Source organism: Crocodylus porosus, unplaced genomic scaffold, assembly GCF_001723895.1.
Source record: "Crocodylus porosus isolate Cpor-Errol unplaced genomic scaffold, CroPor_comp1, whole genome shotgun sequence".
Lineage (NCBI taxonomy): Eukaryota > Metazoa > Chordata > Crocodylia > Crocodylidae > Crocodylus > Crocodylus porosus.
Window position 1 is genome coordinate 10,764,528 of NW_017728950.1, and position 21,779 is coordinate 10,786,306.

The window sequence follows — 21,779 nt, forward strand, 5'->3', positions numbered from 1 at the left end:
CTACTTTCTCCTTCCACCTCTGAAGAAATTTCCCAGACCTATCAGGAACCCCACAGATACAGCCCACAGGCTGTACTTTGAGCACCACTGGAATAACAACATTCTACAGTAGCCGATTCCCTCCACCAATCTTTCACCTGCCATATCTTTGTTCCTGTTTATTGTATTGAGGAGGCAGTCCCTGGAGCCAGGAGCATCTCCAATGGTGTTCCTCCCTTCTGGCTGGGGATCTCTAGCTTCTCTTGGGGGTGCTTTCCCTTTAAAGACAGCCCTGCTCAGCTCTTAAAGCACCAATTGGGACTTTGGCTGTCCTGACCATGGCCTGTTTTTCTTTTTGCCAAGCCCTCAGCCCTGGTCCACTACCTCAGACCCTGGGCCCTTCACATCCCTGCTCGGGACAGTTTTTTTTGCAGAGTGCCCCTAGCAGCCTGTCACATGGTTTCCAAACGTCTCCTGTATTCACTACCCTAACCTCTGGTCAAACTCAAACACAAAATACCACCTAAACAGCTTTAACTGAAATAAACCCCTCCAGGTCTCTCTTCCTTGAGCCCTCTTAAGTGAACAGGTATATTTCCACATCCCCAGCCCACCAGGTACATTGCCTGGACCAGCCTGACTCCAAACTGCTACACAGTGCTCTTTTCCCTGAGGCAGCCAGGGTCAGACTTTCAGCCTACAGCAGAATCCCAGGTCACAAGCATCAGCTTGCAGCAGCAAAAGATTGCTGACCCTTGGCCTGGGTAATCAAATACTGTTATGAATTTAAGAAAGCTTTTAGGGCCCATTTCCACACCATTTTATGGGTCTTTTTCATTTATAAATAGGAAACACTGCCCAGGGGATGTGTTGGGTCAGTGCATTGTATGAGCTGCCTCTACCTGTGAAAATTGCTCATGAAGCCTTGTTAACAACTTAGAGGTATTCCCTTCCCACAGAAACCTAAGAGAGAATAAGTAGTAATAACCCCATATGAGGACCATGATGATCACCAACCAAAGGAAGTTGTGCCACAGTGAGCGAATCTATGTGAACAGGTTGAACTATGTCAGTTTTGGGGGAAAGGAAAGAATTATGAACAGTCATTTTTAATTAATACTGTAATAACATGGTGGTATTCTATATTTATTTCTATTGAAACAGAGTAAGAATGTTCCATAGACCATGGTATCACAATTAAATTTACATAACATCTTGTTTAGCAGGTATTTGTCTGAAGTGTTTATTCTGGACCATCATTAGTGCAGAGTGTTATGCTTTTGTTTGTGACTTATAATCTTCTCCAACAATAGCTGCATAAAACATTATAAAAAATGAAAACACGATAAAGGATTCTTATTAGAATTCTAGAAGCAAAAAACAACATCAATGGACACAGAGAGAACTTTGCTCATTTAGGTCAAAAACCACTGATCAGTAATACAAAAATAGGCATTGAATCCGTGAGAAATATCAGATAAAAATTTAGGTACCTGGGCAGTGAAATTAATAGCTTGAACAGACATAGTGTAGTACTAACAGTCCGTGAAGCAATTGTGTTAAAGTATAACTTGAGGAACAAATTCCATCACTAAGTGCGAAATTTCACTTTTATGCCACTGTTGAACTTAATTTAACGGGCTTTTTAAATGCCTTATTATTTTGATTCTGTCTGTCTATAGAGAAAGCATTCTATATCTTGCAAAATGTTATGGGTGCACATTTTACAATCGTATTTGACCAGTAATTACCCTTCTGTAGATCTCTTTCGTCAAAGGAATATAGGATTTCACATGCTCATCCAAGAAATAGAGAGGATCAGATATAATTTCTGGATTAAATCCTTCATTCACCAGATGTCCTTTCTGATGCTTGAAAGTTGTAGTAGTTTTCATAACCTCCTAAAAGCAAATAATGAAAATAAAGTGCAACACTTAAATACAACCAGTGGAAAAAAATGTGATTAATGAATAAAATGGCTGTCTATTTTAGATGGCAGTGGCTTACTTTGGAAAGGATGATCTAACTACCTACATTGCATGCATGATTATGATAATGCACTAAATATCAAAATCTGATTTTAAAAGTAACCTCCTTTAAATTCCTCTCTATTAAAGCCACAGGCAAACTGATACATTTTTGTTTTTAAACTGGGATTGAACCTATTTGATTTGATTTTACTTCAATTAATGTATTAAGTTCACAGACTACAGTTCATGGTCACTAGCTGGCAGTGTGCACACAGCTGGTTGATTATGTGGTGTTGGCTCTCGTCTTGTTTCCAGCAGCTAAAATTAAAGACCGTTTCCAATATATATTAAATACTTTCCTGATGTTTTAGGGGTTTTTTAAATGTAAACAATTGCTGTAGCTGCTGCAGACAAGTATGGGATTACGAATTCATGGCTAAGGTAGACCACACCCAATAGCAAATGAGAAGGGAAGTAGAGCATGAAATATCTCTAAATTTTGATTCATGCTAGGAGGCAAGTTTGAGAACCTCTGGACTTTTGCTTTTTATGTAGTAAAGACTTAATCTTCATTCTCATTTTAAGAACCTATTTGTTTTTCTCTTGATCTGTAATATGATTAATTCACCCTACCCCCATTCTCCAGTGGTCAGTCTTTAGGTTTTATACTGAGTCTGCTAATACATTTGCCAATTAGGGCGCAGACAGAAGTGCATCTCCCTGTTTTGTAACTGAGAACACTTTGCAGGAAGCATTCCAAGATACAGCAATTCCCTGGACCAAACAGAAGTTCATTCTTGGTTCCAGTGGAGAGAGGAATCTAGCTGCTTGTTGCAAGTCTGCAGGCAGTTTCCCCTGGCAGTGGCCTCTGCTTTCTCCTAGCCCTCACTTTCAGAATGGAAGGGAAAAAGGGAGCAGAGAGAGCTCATGCCACAGGTTCCTCAGCTGAAGCAGGGGGCTCTAATACACGCACCCAACTCTCCAGCAGGGGCTGGAAAACCCCCAAACCTAACTCCTTCCTCTACCTTTCCCCTCTTCCCATTCTGAAAACATTGCAAGACTGGCAGGTAGCGCAGACAAGTTACAAAAGACAATCTATTTTGAAATGTCTTCATCTGACCCTTCATGAATTGAGGGTTCAGATTTTTGTCCAATCAGCCATTTTTGAAGCAGTCTGCAGCCATGCACTTGTGTTTGATCATGGCTATAAACTGCTTTTTGTGGCCAGATTGGGTGAAAATTGTCACTTCTGTCTGTGCCCTTAGTTTCCGCTACTGGCAGTTTTTGTGAAAGTAACCACACTGGCATTTTGTACAGGCACTGAATAGCTGCTAGCTGGTAATAACTTTCAGTCATTACTCACTGGTTTTAATTTGAAGTTATTAGCCAAAGAACTTGCATTTCCATATTGTCCATATTGCTGTAGTGGTTTAGATTTGAAATGTTAATAGGAAATATTCACTAATTTTTTTTTTTAGGGAAAAAATGGATTATATGTAGTTTTCTGTGGGAATGAATTTCTGATAGAAAAGATCTTTCTTATTTCAAAATGAAGATTATCTGCATGAAAACTTCAGTACTGGTGAAAAATTTGGTTTATCCATTAGAAAAAGTTGAAATGATGACTGCTCTGCTACTATGTGGAAAGGCCTTACTAATTTCACTTTCAGGCACACAATGAAATTAACAAAAAGCCAAAAATATGATTTTTCAGCTAGGGTTTTCTATTTGGATTGAAAGGAACTAAAACTAGAAATGCAGAAATATACAACAATTCAATTTTTACCATGCACTAAGCTGCTGTCTTCTGAGTCTGTAAATTCCAAAATCTTTTCCCTAAGAAGAATGGTCCATTTGCTAATGACAGTTGGATGCCTCAAGGTATATCTATTTGTACTGCAGGATAACCTGCATTATATTTGGCTTTTGGCTTAGTAACAAACTAAAAGGCCATAAACTCAAGCTACTGCTTAAAGGACAGATAAACAAAGTCAAATCTTTGCCATCTTTGTGGAGCACAGGAAGTGAAATCTCTGTTGTCCCCTTCTATATTGAACCCCCGCAGTTCCATAAAAAAAAGTTCAGTGACTATTTTCCCAGCAGAGGGCACTGTTGTTCTAAAGCATCTTGTTGATCAGCTCATCTACTAGTGTTCTGACTTACTGTAAATCTACAGTGACAGCATTTTAAAGGCACTTTATCAGGTATGCTTCTCTTCTATAAATTACAAAAGCTCTCCTGAATTCTGAAAACTACATCTTTTACTAACTTCCTGCCTACACGCTTTATGCATTATCTTCACAAATTACTCCATACTCATTTTGTCCTTTCCCTCATTATTCCTTCCATTCTCCAGTCCTTCTCTGCAATATAGCTTCATCCTACATCTTGGTTTGAGGGTGATTTGTTTTCAGACACAATTATGTGCCTAAATGACAGTTATGCAGCCAATGTAACCTCAAGTTTTTGGTACTTGCATAATAACATTTGGATATGGAAGTCAGCATGTGCTCACTGAACATACCCAGTAGAGCTGTATTACTGTCCAGGTAGGTATGCAGTGGCATACACCAGCCTATGCATGAGACTAGATAAAGCCTGAAACTGTAGCTAGGCATCATCTCATGACTAGGATCAAAGGAGAGTAGGGCAGGAAAAGACCTCACAAAGTCATCTCATCCAGCCTCCTGCTCAAGGCAAGATCATTCCTGACTCAGTCATCATAGTCAAGTGTCTGTCCAACTTGCACTTGAAAATTTACAATGATTTTCCAGCGATTCCACAATTTTTCTAGGTAGCCTGCTTGTATGCTTGACTACATTCACAATCCGAAAGTCTCCAACCTAAACTTCTCCTAAGTCTTGAAGCCATTGCTCCAAAAACTGTCCTATACAGCTGCAAAGAAAACCTGTCTCCAACCTCTCTATAATTACCTTTTGGATATATGAAGACTCTTATCAAATCCACTCCCCCTCCATCTTCTGTTCTTCAGATTAAATAACCCTAGCTCTTTCAACCTTTCTGTAACAGGGATAGCGCTGGAGCCTTTCTGTCGGTGGCTCCGCCTTCCTGTCTTGGGCTAACCGCCTGCTTACTCGCCTGCCACACCTTGATCTTAATTGATTGAGGTGGGAGGCTCAATTAATTAGTGGGAGGCTGCCCACTTATACGCCCGGTGTCAGGGGGAGCTATCTGCGGCTCCTTTTCCTCCACTACACCACAGCCCAAGCCTCGCAGATGGTACTTGACATGGTTTGCCCTATGCCTTGGCCCTCTTCTTTACTTCTGGGGCCCCCCACTGCCCCCTCTTGCTCCGGGGCTTCTCGCTGCCCCCTCTCGCTCCGGGGCTCCTTGCCTGTGCGCCCTCCCTGGGGCTTCTTGCCTGTGCACCCTCCCTGGGGTTCCTCTCACACTTGCCCACACTGGGGCCTTTCTCTCGCTTGGGGCTCAGGTGGCCGTAGCCATGCCTGGCCCCCAATGCACTGTGCCCCTTCTCAGGGCTGGGGTCAGTGCACCCCCTTCTCGGGTCTACAACCCCTGTGGGGCTCAGGTGGCCTTGACCTTACCTGGCCCCAACGTACTATGCCCCTTATCAGGGCTGGGGTCAATGCACCTCTAAATGCTGTGCCCTCTCTGGAACCGGGGTCCCCGCACCGCTGTGGAGCCCCTATGAGGCCTCCTCCAACCCCTATTAGCCTCACCCGGTCCTCCAGTTAAATAGTAAACACAAAACACAAAGCCCCTAGGCTATAACGTAAACTAAACCTTCTGGTCAAAAATCCATGTTCTGTCCCTACCGGAAAAATTACTTCGACTCAGCCGCAACCAGGGGATGCTCCTGTAGTCTATCTTCCCCTTTCCCGCCGTACTGGCTAAGCTCCCCACTCCTTGGCCGCCGGAGGGGAACTGCTCTCCTGGCCTTATGCTTGGGTTTAAGGGGCCAAGCCCTGCCCCTTCCTGTCAGCTGACCCTCTTGGTTTCCCTGGCCACCAGCACCTGTGCTGCCCTGGTGACTAGCAGTTGACCCTCGCCCTTCTCACCACTAGGGGTCTCTCCTGCCACTTCTGCTTTTAGGCACAGGGACCCGCGTGCACTGCGACACTTTCCTTATGAGTAATATTTCCTAGGAAAAGCATTTTTGTCACTCTGTGCTGAAGTAAAAACAAATACCACTTCATTGGAATAAGTTAAAAGCAAGCTTCAGGGCTGTGAAATAAGAGCTGCATTATGAGGAGCAGCTAATTTAATGTGTGTAACATGAAGACCATTTAAAAGGAAAGATGGTAATTAGCACCTGTAGAATGAAGAGTTTAGAAGGAATCAGGTAGAATATAATGAGGCATGAAGTCAAGTCACTCTCATTGCTGCCTGTACAGAAATACTGTTGGCTGCTGCCACTGCCAGGAAGTTAGTTTTATGTACCTGATTAAAGCTATACTGGAAAGCATGAAATATGTAGATTCATGCCTCCTCTGAGTGAGGGGACTAGAACTTGCTCCCTAGGCAAGTACACTGTCTGCAGAAGTGGTGGGCAAAATGGCAGATCTGGCCAGTGGCTGAACTTCCTCTCCCAGCAGCCCCTGCCTGTGCAGCTCCTGACTGTTCTCCATGGATCCAAGGCCATGATCTTGGGGTGGTGACAGTGCAGGTCCACGGCAGAGCCACAGTCCACTCCCTGCATGTCTCTGCCTGCGGAACTTGCGCTTATCACAGGGGTGTGCAGGCAGTGGATTGTGGTTCTGGCCCAGCCCTGTCCCTGTGCTATCACTGCCCCAAGATCCTGGGGTCTTTCCAGCCCTGCCCTTCCATCTCACTCCTGGCTGCAACCCCATCCCAGCTGACCACCCATGTGGGTACTGGTCCTGGTGGTGGAGATGGGCCAGGGTGCTTGGCCTGGTGGTGGCAGCTAGAGGGAGCTGCTGCCACAGGGGCTGCTGGGAAATGGAGTCTGCTGCAGGCCCAGTCCAACCCCAGGGACAGACTTTGCCTACCCCTGATCTGTAGGATTAAAACTGGGGAGAACCCTCTACCACCACCACCACCACTGCCTTGCATCTTATGGGAATGTGTGCTAAACCATCCTAATTTGCCACAGGGAAAATAGAATCTCAAACCGTGTGAAAGTGCCAAAAACTTCAGTTACATGGGTGCCTATATGCCATTTAGGTTCATTAAAAGAAATAGGATTTTGCCTAATCTGTTTTGGGGAAACCGTGTAGAACTATAGAATGTATTCCAGAACACTCTGGCACACCAAAGTGGGGCTGTTGGCCCTGGCACCCCCCAGGGGAGTGTAATATGGGTATTACACCCCCTTAACATGCCATAAAAAGAATATCCATATTAAGGGTCTGAGTCCATGCATTCTTGCTGTGTAGGAGAAGGTCTTGCTCTGGGAAATATAGGAAGGGAGCAATTTGTACCCTTCAAAAGTGCTACCTCTGCAATTGCATCCCACTGCTGCTGTCTTTCCAGAGCTGAAAGCAGTAGGGCCCAATTTGGCCCTTGGATTGTAATGTCTTCTGAGCAGAATGTGTGTCCTTTATCTTTTGTAAAGTACCACGTCACTCTTTGAATTTGTATAAGTAATAATTAATAATGATCACTTCAGGGACATGTACATTGGGAACTGCTTTTAAATTAGTTTATGTCTTCATTTTATTTATGGTTGGTGTTATCACACATCTGCATTTGCACACTTGTATAGTGACACAATTTTTAACAGGAATCATAATTTCTTACCCAGTGTTACCAGCATTACTGAATGGATTCATAAAGTGAAATATTTTTCATTAATTATTGAAAACATATTTGTTTATGTTTAGAAGAATAACACTAAAATATTTAAAAACTTGGTAGGATTTTTTCATTTCTTTTCTTAACTAACTTTTGAAGCTAAGCTGTCTGTATGTGGCTTTGTTGGTTCAATAAGAGAAGACCAATTTGCAGGAGAAACAAAATCATAAGCATAAAAAAGAAGATTTTTTTTTTTTTACCATGATTCTCACAAACTGTGGCAGGGCATATCTTGGTAGGAAGTCCATGACGTGCTTGTAAAGTCTCTTTCCATCAAACTGTTGGTCAAAAATAAGAACTATAGCTGCCATCCCTATCCTTCCTTCATAACCTAAAAGAAAAAAAATGGAAAAAAAAATTCTTACGGACATGCCTTCCCATAATAAAAAAAATAATCTTGTATTCCTCAGCTTTACAGTACTTACTAATGCTGAGACAGGATTTTGCCCAGTGTACATACAATAAGTAAGGTCTGAGAATGCTCTCCCCCATTTTTAGGATTATCCAAGATAAGATCCATTCTTTCATTATTTCATTTTGCAACATTTTAAACGCATTTCAGAACAGGGAGTTTATGTAAAAGATGCCAGCCATTTCTGTTGTTTATCTGGAATTCTTTCAGAGTGAAAACCATGTGTTATGGAGAGACAGCATAAGGCCCCTGCACTGCTTAAATTCTGTGCTGGGGATGGGGTGGCTAATGACTGCATGGGTCACTGCTAACTGGATACTGTCCCATAAGCCTTGTACAGAAGATGTGATGGGGTGGGCTCAGGCTTATCATGTGGCCAACTGGGGCACATCAAGGGAATGCAAATGATGTACAGAAACTACATTTTCTTTTCCATATTCTATAGCAATGGTGCTCAATCTCTGTCCTTCAAGCCAGATCCCACTCTCAGCGCTGTGTCATCTCACCCTTGGGGCTCTCCAGCACTCCCCTGCTGTCAAATTTTCAAGCCCAACAACCAGATGACATGGCTCCATACGCCCAATCCACTTTGTCAAGTTCATTCAGGAAGCAGCTATGATGGTGAGGTTATGGCTGTTCTTTATTAGCACAGATTTGGATGCAACAATTTCACTGGCAAATACGAGACACTTACACAAGTTGCACTTTTCATGCTATTGGGGCCCTTGAAAGTACTTTACAACTGTGCTGTGACACGCACGGCTGCAGAGCACTTTTAAAATGGTCAGTTGCACAAAAAATTAACTGTCCTCACATGAGCTACTGGATGAAGGTGCTATGCTTTAGAGCTCCTTAGGGAACTTGTGTTCCCTATGGTTCATTTTTCATGTTTTGCAGGCTGGACTGATGCAGCCCAGCCCTACCCCTAGGGCTGTCAACAGGGTGAGGAGGATAGAGGGAGCAGCACTGAGCTGCCGGCTGGGGTTTGCTGCCTGGCTGGAGGTGGTGGGGTGGAACAGAGCTTCCCTGTCTCACAGCCTGCCACCAAGCTACCCCAGCTGGACTACTGGGGGGAGCCTAACTGGGCCCATGAGGCAAGGGGACTCCATTCCAGCCGTCTCCCCTCTAGCTCAAACCAGGCAAAGCAGAGAGGGGGAAGGGAGAAGCATAAGCTACCAGCCTGAGCTGGAGTGGGGATGGGGTGGAGGGGACATGGAATGGAGCTCCCATTCCTTGTGGGCCCAGCCTGGCTCCCCCAACACCCCAGGTGGGGTAGCTGGGGGAGGGGTGTTGTAAGGCGGGAAAGTTCCATTCCACTCTCCAGCCCTCCAGCTCCAGCCAGGCAGCAAACCCCAGCAGGCAACTCTGGTGGGGGACAGGCTGGGCTGGGAAGAAAGGCAGTTTAGCAGGCTTATTAGAAGCTTCTGGAGTGCTCCTGCCTGCTGGCCAGGGCAAACAGGCTCTAGCCCCCCTGGCCCAATAAGTGAATGTTTGTTGGGTTGGGAGGAAGGAGTAGCTCTAACTCATGGTGTTTTGTATAAAGTGCCATGAGTTAGAGCATGGCCGAGATGCATCTGTCAGTACCCACAGTGTTTGCAAGTGCTTTGGGATTTTCTGAGCCTACAGTTGTAATAAATGCATGGAATTGTATCAGATTACTGCAATCAAACTCTGGTATCCTCAAAAGCCAGGCAGCTCTGCTGTAGGTTGTTTTAATTTGAAGAGCTGCATGGTATTTATTGCCATGCTCTACCAGATAATAGCAGTAATCCTTCTGCAGACTTACCTGTCACTAGCACTTAATACCAAGCTATTTGTATCCAATTGGGAGCTCCATTTGCCCTAGTCTGTACAAATTGGAAAATCATTTGCTAATTCTCCACATGTATAATTGCATGTAATTAAGTATGTAATACTTATCTCAACTGTTCAAAACAAAGTAATTGTGGAATGTGAGGTAAATAAAGACTTTGTAGGGAGTCTGGAAAGTATCTGCTTTTTGGGAAAATTGTTTAAAATTTCATGCCATGTGGCACATTCCAATAGTAAAAGTATTTATTCTCTAGACATATATTGAGGAGCCAAGGACAAGCCAGTCCAGATATACATGCATTTCTCACACCTCTATCACTCCTTTTTAAATTCTTCTTGACTTTTCTGCCCACCCATAGAGACTTTCACTATTTCCTGTGCATCAAATATTCTGTTACATTGAAAATGAGTTTTTGAAATACAATTGATAAAGTAAATCCTGAGTTATTGAGTAGGCCCCACTGATTGCCTTTTATATATGAGTTAACTTATCCTTCAAGTTAAACAGATGGAAGAATATAATAAGAAAGTAGTATATTGCTGCTGCCATTTTAACATTCTGAAAGTATAAGAATTTTCTTACCTTTTACACTCACTCCATATACATTGGCCTCTTGAACAAAGTCCAACATACCAATGACTTCAGAGACTTCTAGAGTGGCAACATTTTCTCCCTTCCATCTAAGGAAAAAGATTGCATCAAAAGCACATGACATATTTCATGCTGTATATTTATGTTTACATATAATAGGTACTTGCCATTATTATGTCACTGTTATTTATAAGTGAAAAGAAGAGCTAACTAAAGCATTTTGGATTTACCTTCCCTTCTGCAGATGCATCTTTATGACATAGGAAAGTGCTTCTGAACTAGACATTCAAGAGTTCTACACCTCTGGCGGCCTTGTCAGATTTGCCTATGACTGACCTTCCCTGGGCCTGTTTAATTTTGTTCCCTTTCTGGAACTTACCCAGCAATTTACTTTGGAAAGCTGGATCTTAATGTGGATTCACAAATTACAGAGCAAATACAAATACAATGTTAAGATGGTTCAAGGCTCAAGGGCAAGATTGTGCCTGAGAAGAAGATAAGGAGTGGCAGATGTAGGCCTTCTCAGGTAGAAGTGGGATAGGATTTTCAAAAAGCTACATCATAGAGATCAAAAGCTAGAGCCAACAAGGCTCTCATTATTAAACACTGAGGCTATTCAATTTATTAAGACCTAAACCTAAACCAGCCTCTAACCTGAGGTCAGGGACAGTTTCTCTCTTTCATATAAAACCAAGCCCACTGGTGGCTATTGCTCAAAAATTGTAATAAACGCTTCCCTTAAAGCTTCTATCAAAAACAAAACCAATATTCGGCATTCACAAGAGTGAACAATAACTCAATGCTGTATGTGTATTTCCATCCAACTGCTATTACTATGAACTTCATACTGCACCTGAAAGTGTCTCCCACTCTGTCAGTGAAGTAGACAAAGCCATCCTGGTCTATCAGAAAGAGATCCCCAGTGTTAAAGTACACATCTCCTTTCACAAATACATCTTGTAGCAATTTCCTTTCTGAGGCTTCTTGATTTCCAGCATACCCAGCAAACGGTGCTGATTGAGACACTTGGCCAACCAAAAGACCTGCTTCACCTGAAAAAGAAAAAGTTGCCTTAAGAGCATAGAGCATAAAACATTATACTGAAGTACCTTAAAAATGTCAAGACCTCCATACTACAATGTTCATATAATTATTTACAGAATAAGAAAAATAACTGATGAAGAGAAGGAGCACAGCATTACTTTCTTCCCTCCTAAAAATCTGGAACAATAGGCACTTGTACACGTGACACTTTTACCATATATACATGACAAAAATACCATTTTGTGTGACTTAATGGCATCATACTGTACACATGCAAGAGTTTTGGGCTTTTTAAATGATCTAGTTTAGTTTACAAAGTTGCAAATTTCAACAATGCAGCTGTCAACTATCCCCCCAGCCGCAGGAGAGGCAGGCAGGCTCTGCAGAAAAAAGTATCAGGCCCCCCACTGCTTTTGCCTTCAGTGGGCCCATACAGCTGACAGGAAGGCTGGGACCACCTGAGAATGAGGTGGCTTGCTTCTGGAGCTGCACGGGAAAGTGGCAGGAGGGGGCTGGGTTTGCTGGCAGTGGGAGAAGGCAGCAGAGATTGTGCACAGGGAAGCCTGGGTGGGCTGCTAGCTGGCCGGACACTCCTGCAGCTCAGAGGCACCCGATTCAAAGCTTCCCCAAGCCCAGCTGTGCACTGTCTCCACTGCCTTCTCCGGCTGCCAGCACACCCAGCTGCCCTCTTATCACCTCCCTGTCCTGACCAGGGGCAAGCTGGGCATGCTGGTGCCCAGAGAAGGTGGTGGGGATGGTGCATAGGGCACTGGATGCCCAGGCAATCTCGGGGAAGTGTTGCATTGGGCACCGGGGCAGCACCCGGTCAACTAGCAGCCTGCCCAGGCTTCCAGGACCCCATGCACCATCCCTGCCCCCTCTCACTGCCAGCAAACCCAGCTACCCTTCTGCTGCCTTCCCACACAGGCCCAGGGGCAAACCAGCCCATTCCCAGGCAGCCCCAGCCATCCTGCAGGGGCCTGCTGAAGGCAGAAGTGGTAAGGGGCCTGATCCTCTTTTTTTTTTCTGGTGGAATCTGCTAACCTCTTTTGTAGCTCTGGGAGCTCCTGCGTGGGCTCGGGGAACAGTTGGATTGGGACGGGTGCTGCCTCTGAGCTGGACAGCACTCAGCCATCTAGCAGCCTGCCTGGGTGGCCCTGGGGGACACTGCAGACATTTAGGGAAGGACCAGGGTCCTCCAGAGCCGAGGGGCTGCTCAGCCAGCTGGTCGCTTATCCTGCAGCTGTGGGCATGCCCCAGCTCTGACAAAAAAAGAAAAAAAGGATTGGGCCCCTTGCCATAACATGACAGAAAAATTGAAATGGTGGGTTTCAATTCAAAACCCACTGTTCCAATGTAGAGGGCATAGAATAAAACCCTGAGGACTAAACCCCTGCCATGTACAAGCACCCAATGAGAAGAACTTAAGTCTGGACCTGATCATCCTCTGATCACCAAAGATATCATTGCAGTGTTTGTTTTTCTGAAATTTTTCACAGTTTGAACAAATCCCTTTGTGCTTGAATGTGTCATAGAACATGTCCACAGACCTAAAAACTCTCCTTGGGGTTCACATAGAATACAGGATATCACATCTCTACCATAAATCTGGGTCTCAGAAACTCCTGTCACTGGCATTCCAAAGAAGCCGTACTGCTGAGGCTTTTGTATTTACATCCCTCCCTTTTGTATTCACACCCCTGAAGGGTGACTCTCAACCTGGAACAAGGGATACAGGGATGGGAGGAGAGATGTAATATTGCGAATCTCTGTGGGGCCTTTGGCAATTCTTTCCTAGGTGTGACTCGCCTCTTGATCCTTGCATTTCCTTGAATAAATGGACCGTTACAAGCTAGCACTGTTCCCACTAACCTTTCTGTGGCAGGAAAGAGTAATACTGTGGTCCCATAACTTTTTCATACTGGCCCTGTTTGGGGGGAGAAGGCACATGCTATATCCTATAGAAGGATAGTGCACAGTAAATATTTTCTTAGTATATTGTACCCATATTGACCTATATCTCAATCTGTTTTTGAGGTTAAAAGATATTTACAACTTCAAGAGATATTGTTTATTTCCAACAACAGACACACAAAGACTTTTTCAAACACTCATTTTTCTTCATAGTTGCATATCAGACCCTGTTATTAAAAATCCCTCTTTATGGTTTTGAACTCTAGATACAAGGAAATAGAAAGGGAGGGACCAGATTACAGCTCAGGAAAACAGCTGGTAACACTGCAAACAGGATGCATGCTTTAAAAAACAGGAAAAAAGAAGTAAATGGGGCAAAATGCAGTGGGTTTTACATGGTGTGATCCTTCATGCTAGATTTAGATTGCCGTTTCATGACCCCCTGATTTTACTTTAAGTATTGAGTTCCTGCTAAATAAAAAATGTAGGCTACAAGGGTGTCTTCTGAACATGCTATTGGTAAATATCAAGTGCTAGAGTCATATGGCTAGAGCCAGCCAACAAATAGTTCATGAGTTAAATCTGTTCTAATAGTTAACTATGATTGACAGATTAAACACCCTTGAGTTTTATAATGGTATTTTGTACTTTGGTACCTTTCATCTGAGGACCTCACATCACTTTACAAACATTAATTAATCCAGTCTTACAAAATAATATTATGCAACATTACTGTGTCAATTTTAACTATGGGAAAAGCTGAGGCAGAAACAGAAGACTGATTTTTCTCACAAGTCTGTACCAGATGAGCATCCAAAAATTCAGAGTACGTAGAGTTCTGAGTGACTAGAATGGATCGGCATGCATGCCAGAGCATGGCACGCAAAACCATTTTGCTTGGCATATCACAGCTGGACTGGCCCCTTCTACCAGCCATGGAGCCTGGGCTGCTTGCAGAGGGCAGTGGGGAGGCTGCAAGGAGCTGCACTGGGGTCCAGCTCATCCCCGGCCCAGCTCATCACCAGTAGCTGGTGCACACATGCCTCAGGGTGGATGGCAGGGAAAGGACCAGGCCTGCATTGCCACAACAAGGATCAGGTCCCCCGCAGCTCCCCCGCCATCCACGCCGGCATGCCAATAACATACAAATTGAGGTTTGGGGATTTTTTGCCACTCTGCCCAAAAACATTACCAACCCCTGAACTAGAATATACTAGTATTAGTTGTTGTCATAGCGGTATCATAGCTCTTAGGAGCCCAAGCTATAGACTAGGGCCCCATTGTTTTGGGTACTCTGCATATGAAGCAAAAAGACAGTCCCCACGCCAAAAAGCTTACAGTCTTAAGTTATGATTCCCCTTATAACACAGTTCCCCTCTACCCCTTACAACACATGATCTCTGCTACCTGAGAAGTAAATTGAAAATCCCAACACAGTTCATAACATCATGGGAAGTATCCGAGCTGTTGCAAAGTGTGAAACACTATAAATCAGCTGTTAGCCAAATAGTATCAGATGGCATCTAGGCCTGGTTTTTTTGTTTGTTTAGTTTTTGTTTTTATTATGCATTACAGCTATGAATATATTTGGAGATATAAGCAATTTGTATTTTCCTTTACCTTTGAGTGTTTTTACACACCACCCATGTTTGTCCTTCACAGGTTCCTCTTTCCAGACATCATATTTAAGCAGTTCAAAAGAATTGAGGAACTAAATTTAAAAAAAAAAGCACATAGACACTTAAAAGAAAACCTTCTCCACATGAGGGATGCTAGTAAAAGGCATGAACCAAACTCCCTTTAAGTAAATGCAAACTCTCCTATTGACTTCAATAGACTTTGGAGCATTCCCAAAATGTACTTCCATTAGAATGTTGAGGGAAAACTTCACTGCTCCCGTATGATGAAGAAACCATTCATTTGTTGGCAAACATTAAAATTAAAAGCAAAAGATATTCATCTCCTTTCTTGATGAGGAAAGGAAAAAAGAAATCCAGAGCTTGAGACTATCCTCAGATTTGCAGTATTTAAGATGATATTAAGAGGAGGACTAGGGACGCATGGTCAGATACTCTTAATTCTGCTTCAGAAAGAAAACACACTGCTGTCCATTTCAGTAATATGTTATCCATTACTAGAACTCCGGAGGTTCTTAGAACAATTCTAAATTATATTTCCAGGCATCTCAAAAGTTACTCAAATCTGTTGGAAATAGATGTTTAGGGCACAGTTGCTTGATTTAGGCTTTCTTACTTTCATTATTTGTCTTTCAAAGTTAAGATTGCAGAGAGATCAAAGGCATTGTCTATTTATTATTATGGTCACGGGAAGGCATTTTTGGTATCCCAGAGTAAAGCCAGAGTCATTCTGGATATCATTATTCTGTTTTATGTCAATTGATTTACTTCTTTATTATCACTGTTTTTGAATTTTTTGATTGCATCTTAGTTTTTGTGGTCCACATAGACCCAATGCCATTAAGAATAATGACTGAAATTGTCAAAGCATTATTATTAGTGGAAGACATCCTAGATCTCCTAGGTTAGATCTCCTGAAGTTTATTGAAAATCTCAACCAGTATTCTGGTATAGGAAACTTATATTTAAGACACTGTGGATTTCCTTTTTTTCCCTTTCTTTTGAAGAGTTTCTGAAAGCCTTTTGGGTCTTTTATTTATCTTATTTCCGAGAAAGAGAGCATGAGATGCAGGGGATTTACTCTAAACCAAACAATAAGTCATTATGTAAGAGTTATTTTTAGGATCTAAGTCTCCTTATTTCAACCAGAATTTGTTCTGCCTCTCCTTGAATGCTATGTTGATAATAACTAAAAATCTTTATGCTTCACTTGACAAACACCTTCCTATGCATAGACATTTTTATTAGGGCCATCACTTAATCATGATTCACACATGTGATTAATGCTTTAATTGTTGCTTGCTTTCATTTTTTTTAAGGTGTTAATTGCACACATGGTTTTGGAGTCTGCACGTGGGCTCCACTCCACTGCTGTCACCACCGCTTCCGGGATGCCCCACGGTGGCAACACAGAGGACTGCAGGGCAGCCCAGGCATGGAGTCCAGGTGGCTGCAACAGGTGTAGAGGGGCACGCACAGACACAGACATTAATCTGCAGCCTGCACATGGCCAGGAACGCATCCCAGTGGCATGTGGAGCAGTGCCCAGCAGGCAAGTCTGTGAAGGTAAAGGGGCATGGGTGGGGCAGATCAAAGCCCCCACAGTGAGGGAGGGAGTGGGGCTAGGGTCAATGGGGTCCCGAGTTGGTGTAGGTCATGGGATTGAGCTGCTGGTGGCTCATCTGGGGGGGTGGGGGGGGCTCCCACTGCTGCACAGACTCCAGAGGAGGCATAGGGCCACATGCTCCCCAGGTTTGTGTGTGGGGCAGAGGCAGGCTGCCACTGTGGATTGGGGCTCTGCGCCCTAGTATGTTTGCCCCAGGAGCCATGTGCAGCCTGTGCCTCATCCCCTGCCCACCCAGTGTCGGGATATACAGCATGGTGTCACATGGCGCAGAGCCCACCTCTGCCCCACACACAGGTCCGGAGGATATGTGCCCCCCATGCCACCCCTGGACTGTATGCAGTGGCAGGAGCCCTCCCTGTACCCCTGGAACCTGTGTTTCCATCCCATGACCTGCCCTGGCCTGGGGGCCCCATTCACCCCAGTCCCACTTCCTCCGTCACCATAGGGGCCTCAATCTTTCCCCCATGCTCCTTCCCTCCCCCATTCCCCTACCCTCCCACACACACTTACCTGCTGGGTGGTGTGTGTGTGTCTGTGGTGTCTGTGTGTATCTGTCTGTCTTCCCCTCGCTCTCAAGACACAGCCCCCCCAGCCCTGCTTCTGCCCCTCACTCCTGACCCACAGTACCCCACATCCTGCCAGGGTATGTGGAAAACCCACTCCCTGGGCTCTAGACCCCACACCTTCACAATTTCCCCCCATACACACACACCCCGCACCCACCCTGTAACCATATAAAGTACCATAATTTTGCATAACTTTGAGTTTTTCTGCACATAATTTTGAGATTTTGGCTGTGCAATTAAAATTGCGATTAATTGCAACTATTTTTTTTAATCACACAACTAAACATGATCAATTTTTTTAATCGTTTGGCAACCCTAATTTTTATACAGTGGGATAGTATATTTTTGGCCAATTTTTCTCCATTACACCATTGCGTTCCTTCTGATTTTAGTAGAATTGTACTGCTGTGAATGGGAATTTATCTTAGAATGTGTTTTAGTGAGGAGGAAGGGGGAAGGTCATTTATTTTTGTTTAAATCAATCAAACATTGCCATATAGTAAATGTGCCCAGACATGTGTTGACTCCCTCATCTCCTTCCTATTTGTGCATTTCAGGTTCAGAGGGAATCTTTCTTTACCTTCGAGAAGATGCTAGCACGGCCCACAGCACCTATTTTATTGACATAGTTAAAAAAACCAATGTTTCCTTCTGTGGAGCCATAGAATTCAAATATTCTAATAGGGCCAAATCTCATCAGAAATTCTTCCCAGACTGCAGGTCTTAGGCCATTTCCTAAAGCAATGCGCACTCGGTGGTCTCTTTCACCTTCATTCTGTGGACAGAAGAAACATTCTTAAATAGTTGACTGGTCCAAACAAGCCAGAGCTGGTCAAATATTTTCTAATGGAACAGTTTCTCATTGGAAGATACTGATTTGCCAAAACTGAAATATTTCAAAGGAATGTATTGATTTTACAGAAATCTGTGATAGAACATTATAAAAACATTTTTTTTACAGCAGCAGAGAAGGGCGGCCTGGCCGTCAAGCCCAAGTGGAAATCACTGTGTGTGACTCACATGACTGGAAGGGGTGGGGCTTTGGGGCATATAAACCTAGTGACTGAAGCAAGGGAGGCAGTCTGGCCCTGCATTCTTCAGGTAGAGGTGCTCCTGGGAGAGAAGGGTGGCAGAAGACAGAGTGGCAGAAATCCAAGCCACCCAAGACAGCCAGGATACAAGAGCTCAAAGGAAAGCATGGCTTGCAGGGTGACATTGATCCAGAGTAGGGGAGACTTTTAGCTTGTGAAGCAGCTTGATTGGGTTTATATTATGCTTAAGCTTGATAACCATAGGACTAGATTGTGGCTATGGGGGAGGGGTGGAGGCCACAGAGAGGTTCCTGGTGGGGCATTCAGTAACAGCCTGGCCTGAGGACAGGGGTTCAGAGGGCTAAGGGGTGGTCTGGAGCATGAGAATACAGTACAGGGTCAGGGACTTTGAACATGCAAGTGAGAGACAGGGCTGGGGCCTAGAAGGCAAGGTCTCAGGCAATGTACCTGGGCTGAGGGGCACAGCCAGAATAAAAAGGCCAAGGCTGGGAAGGTTCAGGGTTTGAGGGTCAAAAGCTGCATTGGGGCCAGGGGCTCCTTCTGAATGAATATTGAGTAACATCTGTGAAGCATGGCCATGGCTATGGGGCCACAAATATAGTCCAAAAAGCAGGTGGTACCCTGAGGCACTGATAGGGTTAGAAGGGGCATAATTTTGTGCCCGAGGGGCAAGGTGACCCAGCTGGTTATGGGAAGTACCAGCTGGCTAAAGTGAACTGGGGCTCAGTCTGGGACCCTGGAGCAGCCTCCCTAAACACCACAAAAGTACCATCAAAGCATGGCAGGAAAGATGGAAAGGGAAGGTACCCAGAGGAGCCCTCATGGGACAGGAATTACTTATTTGAAATATGTGGGAATACTATTGTCATACTCCGGACATACTTGATGTTAAACATGCACTTACCCCAACACTAGGTAGGTCAATCCAGGAAAGTCCTAAATGAGAAGCATCTCATTATGGACCTTGATTCTGACCACATAAGGTCACTCTGATTATCTATGCCATGGGCAGCATGAGTAGAACATATTAAATCTTTTCTTTTTTTTTCAATTCAGTGGCCAAAACAAAAACATGAAAAAATATTCATTTTAGACCAAGCAAAATATTTTTTCCATCCAGACCAAAGCATCTTGTTTTATTTTCATTTTACCAATTTAATTAAATTTACACATATAACTTTTAAATAAAGCATAGTTTCAGAATAAATGTTGAAATATTTTGCTTTGAAAAAACTGAAACAAAATATTTTGACTTTCTTAAATTAAAATATATATATCAGTCAAATCTATTGTGAATTCACCCCTAATTTGCAACTTCTAAAGTTGTATGTTTCTGTACTGTATTTTTTACGTTAAAAAAATTGCCCAGAGCTATTGGTGGGATTCCCTGTAGTGGGGATGCAGATATTACTCTTCATATAGAACAAATGTTAGGAATGTATGTTTCCCTGCTGTGCTCAGCCACATCTCTTCCCTTCTTCACTTGTGGTTGTTAGCCCCGTAGAGGTATAGGTGTTCAAACAATTATGAACCACTTGGTGGTCAGACTATCATGAGTTACTGCATATGCAGAATTAGTGCTGTCCCTTCTCTTTCACATGCTCCACAATGGTGACACTCTACTAAAACATTTGTACAAAAAAAGCCAGTTCAGTAACAACAGAAACTGATTGACAGAGTAGATTTTTGAGGTTTTATAGATTGTAAGGCAAGAAGGGGCCACTGTGATCATTTTGTCTGTTCCCCTGGGTTGGAATGCTGTTGTAATAGCTATGGTGATCCAGAAAATGTACAAGAGGCAGGGGTTTTCTTGTGATTTCTGTTATTGGACCAATTGTGCAGTTGGGAGAGATGTTGGACAAGCTTTTCGGCATACAGCACCCTTTTTGAGGTGAATCTGAGAACTTGTCCAGTATCTCTCCCAACTATACATTTTGTCCAACAAGAGACATCACAAAAAAACTTCGCTTCTTGTGTATAAGACAAGTCTTAGGGCTTCCCTGAATTAATTGGTGTTTGAACTCCTGCCTACCTTGATTTAAAAATGATGGCTTACTCAGTAACATTGCCTAAGTCTTTTTTTTGTCTCATTCCTTTATAACTTGTTGCTTCAAAAGTATAGTACTTATCATATAGGCATGAATGTCATATAAGCTTTAAGGAGGTTTGTGCTGCTTCCAGTTGCGGCCCTGACTGTATAGTTTACTACCCTTCCCTGGTTTCTATATGGAAACCAAAGGCCAGCAATGTTTTGTAGTGGGGGTCACTTTAACAGAACTTAGCTGCAAGTACAGGCTGTTTCCAACCCAGCCTGTGCAGCCACCACTGCAGCTGCAACCACAGCCTCCAACCATGTAGTGCCACCACCTCTGCATAGCATGTGAGTTTGTCTGAAGCTTGCACTGCTAATATGATCATTACCTTCAAGCATGTTACTGGACTCATCCACTCTTTCCTGGCACTTCAATTTTTTGCTTGCTAAGCCACAGTCTTTCTGCTTTTCCTTCCAAATCACCAACTTCTAGACTCCCTTCAGAATTTTCTCTAGTACACCTTTTTTATTGTTGGGCCAGATTAAAACACTTTCACCTTATTCTTTCCTCTATAAGACCCTTCTGCTCCACTAGTCTAGCCTAGCTGATTATTCTCTTATTTTCCTTTATCCTTGGACTGTTGGACTTTGGGGAGTCATCTGTTTTGGTTTGAATTTGGGCCAGCAGCTATTTTGGCTTGGTCACTGCTCCCATTTCACCTTGACTCCTCTCCTACTTTTTGAACCATGTAATCAGGCTTTGTACTAGTCAGCTGATGTGCTGACCTTAATTGCTCCTTTGTTCCTAATCCTCTGAACTCTGCAGTCAGACTCAGTATGAGCCTGATAGTCATGTATTGCTTTATTTTTCATCACATCTTCTTCAGCACAATTGCCTGAAGCATAGTAAAAGACTTATAGTTTCATAGTTTCTAGGGTTGGAAGGGACCTGAGCAGATCATCGAGTCCTACCCTGCCATGGCAGGAAAGTGTACTGGGGTCAAATGACCCCAGCAAGGTATACATCTAGCCTCCTCTTAAAGACCACTTCTCTTGGAAGCTGGTTCCAGATCCTAGCCGCCCTGACCGTGAAGTAGTGCCTCCTGATATCTAGCCTAAAAATTTAGCATAGCATAGCCAGAATTTTGCCTTTATAAAGTTTGGTTTATGGGGTTTTTTGGGGTTTTGGATTTTTCAAAAAATATATAGAAAGGAAAAGGAGCCATTTTGCCATTGATGATACTTGTTGGTCTTTCCTCCTCCCCAAATCTTTTTTTAAAAATCATAAAAACCAATTCAGCAATTTCAAAACCACAAGGAGATTAATTATTGTCATTTCACTACTG

General features: G+C 43.5%; 1 protein-coding gene across 4 annotated transcripts in view; it reads right to left on the reverse strand.

Annotated features, from left to right (window-relative positions):
• Positions 1 to 1,104: 1,104 nt before the first annotated feature.
• Positions 1,105 to 21,779, reverse strand: part of LOC109323658 (long-chain fatty acid transport protein 6-like) — a 34,392-nt gene continuing 13,717 nt past the window's right edge. For all 4 annotated transcript variants that reach the window (XM_019555340.1, XM_019555339.1, XM_019555342.1 and 1 more), the window contains 6 exons: positions 17,930 to 18,124; positions 15,140 to 15,230; positions 11,415 to 11,613; positions 10,553 to 10,650; positions 7,946 to 8,076; positions 1,105 to 1,880 (listed from right to left, as the gene is read on the reverse strand). In XM_019555340.1, coding sequence (XP_019410885.1) covers positions 1,704 to 1,880; positions 7,946 to 8,076; positions 10,553 to 10,650; positions 11,415 to 11,613; positions 15,140 to 15,230; positions 17,930 to 18,124 — 891 coding nt within the window. In that variant the 3' untranslated portion in view covers positions 1,105 to 1,703. The remainder of the gene's footprint in view (positions 1,881 to 7,945; positions 8,077 to 10,552; positions 10,651 to 11,414; positions 11,614 to 15,139; positions 15,231 to 17,929; positions 18,125 to 21,779) is intronic.